The following is a 2,550-nucleotide window of genomic DNA, read 5'->3' as shown; positions in this document are numbered from 1 at the left end:
ACTAACATAGATCCCGATTAGTAAGTTATTCAATACCACCTATCTCAGTTTTCAGTTATTCTACTAACATGAACCCTAACTTACTAATCTTCAGTACCACCTATGATCAGTTTCACTTTTTTATCTGTATTTTATTGACCAGAAAACTAAGCTTGCAACAAAAACCTTCACCAAATTATTTATCGTAGACAGAATTAGGTAGAATCTTGAGCTATGAAAGTTAAAAACAGTGAAGGTTGATGTCACCAAATAAACAATGATGATAATTCCAGTAAATATGAAGGTGCAATGTCACACCTGATGACTAATCCCACCATGTGAAGCTTTACAGTACATTAATTGTTATTTTCTATATTCATAGTGAACCCAGAGTGTAGTACTAGTACAAAATTTCATAAATCCCTCCTCCCAGAAAACAAACAAATATTTTTTTCAAATTATCAGATCAAGATAAGTAAATAAGTTAAGAGGAGTTTTGTATTGGCATATACTCCCAATGTTTTTAACCTTGTGTTTATGGCATGGGGGTTAAAGTGTGCATGCTAAGACCTTTCCACAGAGTTTCATTCGAAATTGAATTAAATAACTATTATCAATGAATGTCAGTGAACTTAACATAAAAATATAGTTTGTAATTCAAGGTTTTATATTATCTATGTTTTAAATTCTTAATTTCAAAAGGAAATGTTTAAATAAATTCTTATTCTTGACTTATGTGTGTTATTTGATCCCCATTTATTCTCTTATTTTTGATTTTCTCCTTTCCCTATCAGAAACTCAGACTATAGGTATTGAGGGGTCATAATATAAAATCTAACCCCCCCATGTTCTTGAATTAGTGAGATATAAATAAATATTTAACATCCACCATTGAGGCTTCTCATCTTTCCATAGCTTTCAATGAGAATTATAGTACACATTGATATACTTAGTAAATTTAGAATTATAGTACACATTGATATACTTAGTAAATTTGGAATTATAGTACACATTGATATACTTAGTAAATTTAAAATTATAGTACACATTGATATACTTAGTAAATTTAGAATTATAGTACATATTGATATACTTAGTAAATTTAGAATCATAGTACACATTGATATATTTAGTAAATTTGGAATTATAGTACACATTGATATATTTAGTAAATTTAGAATTATAGTACACATTGATATACTTAGTAAATTTAGAATTATAGTACACATTGATATACTTAGTAAATTTAGAATTATAGTACACATTGATATACTTAGTAAATTTGGAATTATAGTACACATTGATATACTTAGTAAATTTAGAATTATAGTACACATTCCTACGTATATCTTCATAGAAACTGGTTTGATGAAGAGCACCAACACTGTTCACACAGAGTTAAAAGTTCTGTCATTACATTTTACCTTTCTGTTTTGTTAGGTTGTTTTTCCATACTATTTGTACTGTTTTCTTCTTACAGGAACAGCTGTGTGATGACTCTCAGTTGAAGACTGTTGAAAATATGCTTACTTCGCTGCAGATTGCATAGATAAATCTTTCTCTCTCTCTAAAGTTTACCCTCCATGTTTATTACCTAGAATTCTGTTTGTATCATTAACCCTAGATAAGCTAGATAATTTCATTCACATTTCACTCAGTTTAAATATATATATTTGTGTGTGTGTAGGATCAAAGATTTTTGTTTTTTTTTACTTGAGAAAATATTTTGTGTACCAGAGAGAATACGCAAGTAACTGATAGTTTTACTTCATTGTAAAATATTTAGATGCAGACCAATGTTTAATGCCATAAATAAACAAAATAAGAAAAATAACTTGTTTTGACTTACTGTGATTCATCAACAAAAACGTGTCTATAGATAAATAAAAATCAGTTTCTCTGCTTCATTTATCATCCAACAAATGTAAGTTTAATTTTTTGTTTCTTTAATTATCCAGCAAATTATATTAAATTTTCTGTTATCTTCATCATTCATTACATTAACATAAGTTCTCTGCTTCCTTTTTTATTCAACAGATATACATCTAATCTCTCATTCTCTCATCATTCAGTGCATCAAATTCTCAGCTTACTTCTTTATACAATAAATCTACATTAATCCTTTGCTCTCTCAACTAACCATATTCCTCATGTGTCTTTTATCATTCAACAGAGGTACAGTAAATTATCTTCTAGTCCATCTAAGAAATATGTTTAAAAAGGCTTGGTAGAATAGAATAAATATATAAACCAGTAGGCATATTAGAATACATAAACTAGCTAGAATGCAAAAATTTATGAACACATTTGTGTGCTAAAAAATATATGAAGAGAAAGAGCAAGTGAAAACATCTAAAAAGTAAAATGTAAAACATTATATATCTAAAAAACTTGTAACAATTGTTCAGGAAAGAATAAAAATTATATAAATAGATATATATATATATATATATATATATATATATATATATATATACGAGCACACACACACACACAACTAACTAGTAAATATTCTTTACTAATTAATTAATTATTAGTAGTACGAATACGAACGGAACAAGACTATTACTA

General features: G+C 27.4%; 1 protein-coding gene across 1 annotated transcript in view; it reads left to right on the top strand.

Moving 5' to 3' along the window:
- The window catches only part of LOC106466938 (ER membrane protein complex subunit 2-like), a 19,978-nt gene extending 18,165 nt beyond the window's left edge, over positions 1-1,813 (top strand). Inside the window, exon 9 of the mRNA XM_013927256.2 lies at positions 1,460-1,813. Within this exon, the coding sequence (XP_013782710.1) occupies positions 1,460-1,528 (69 nt within the window). The 3' untranslated portion in view covers positions 1,529-1,813. The remainder of the gene's footprint in view (positions 1-1,459) is intronic.
- Positions 1,814-2,550: the final 737 nt, after the last annotated feature.

The sequence above is a fragment of the Limulus polyphemus genome, unplaced genomic scaffold (genome assembly GCF_000517525.1).
Source record: "Limulus polyphemus unplaced genomic scaffold, Limulus_polyphemus-2.1.2 Scaffold2431, whole genome shotgun sequence".
Classification (NCBI taxonomy): Eukaryota; Metazoa; Arthropoda; class Merostomata; order Xiphosura; family Limulidae; genus Limulus; species Limulus polyphemus.
The sequence above is the reverse complement of the archived record's forward strand: the minus strand, read 5'-3'. Positions and strand labels throughout refer to the sequence as shown.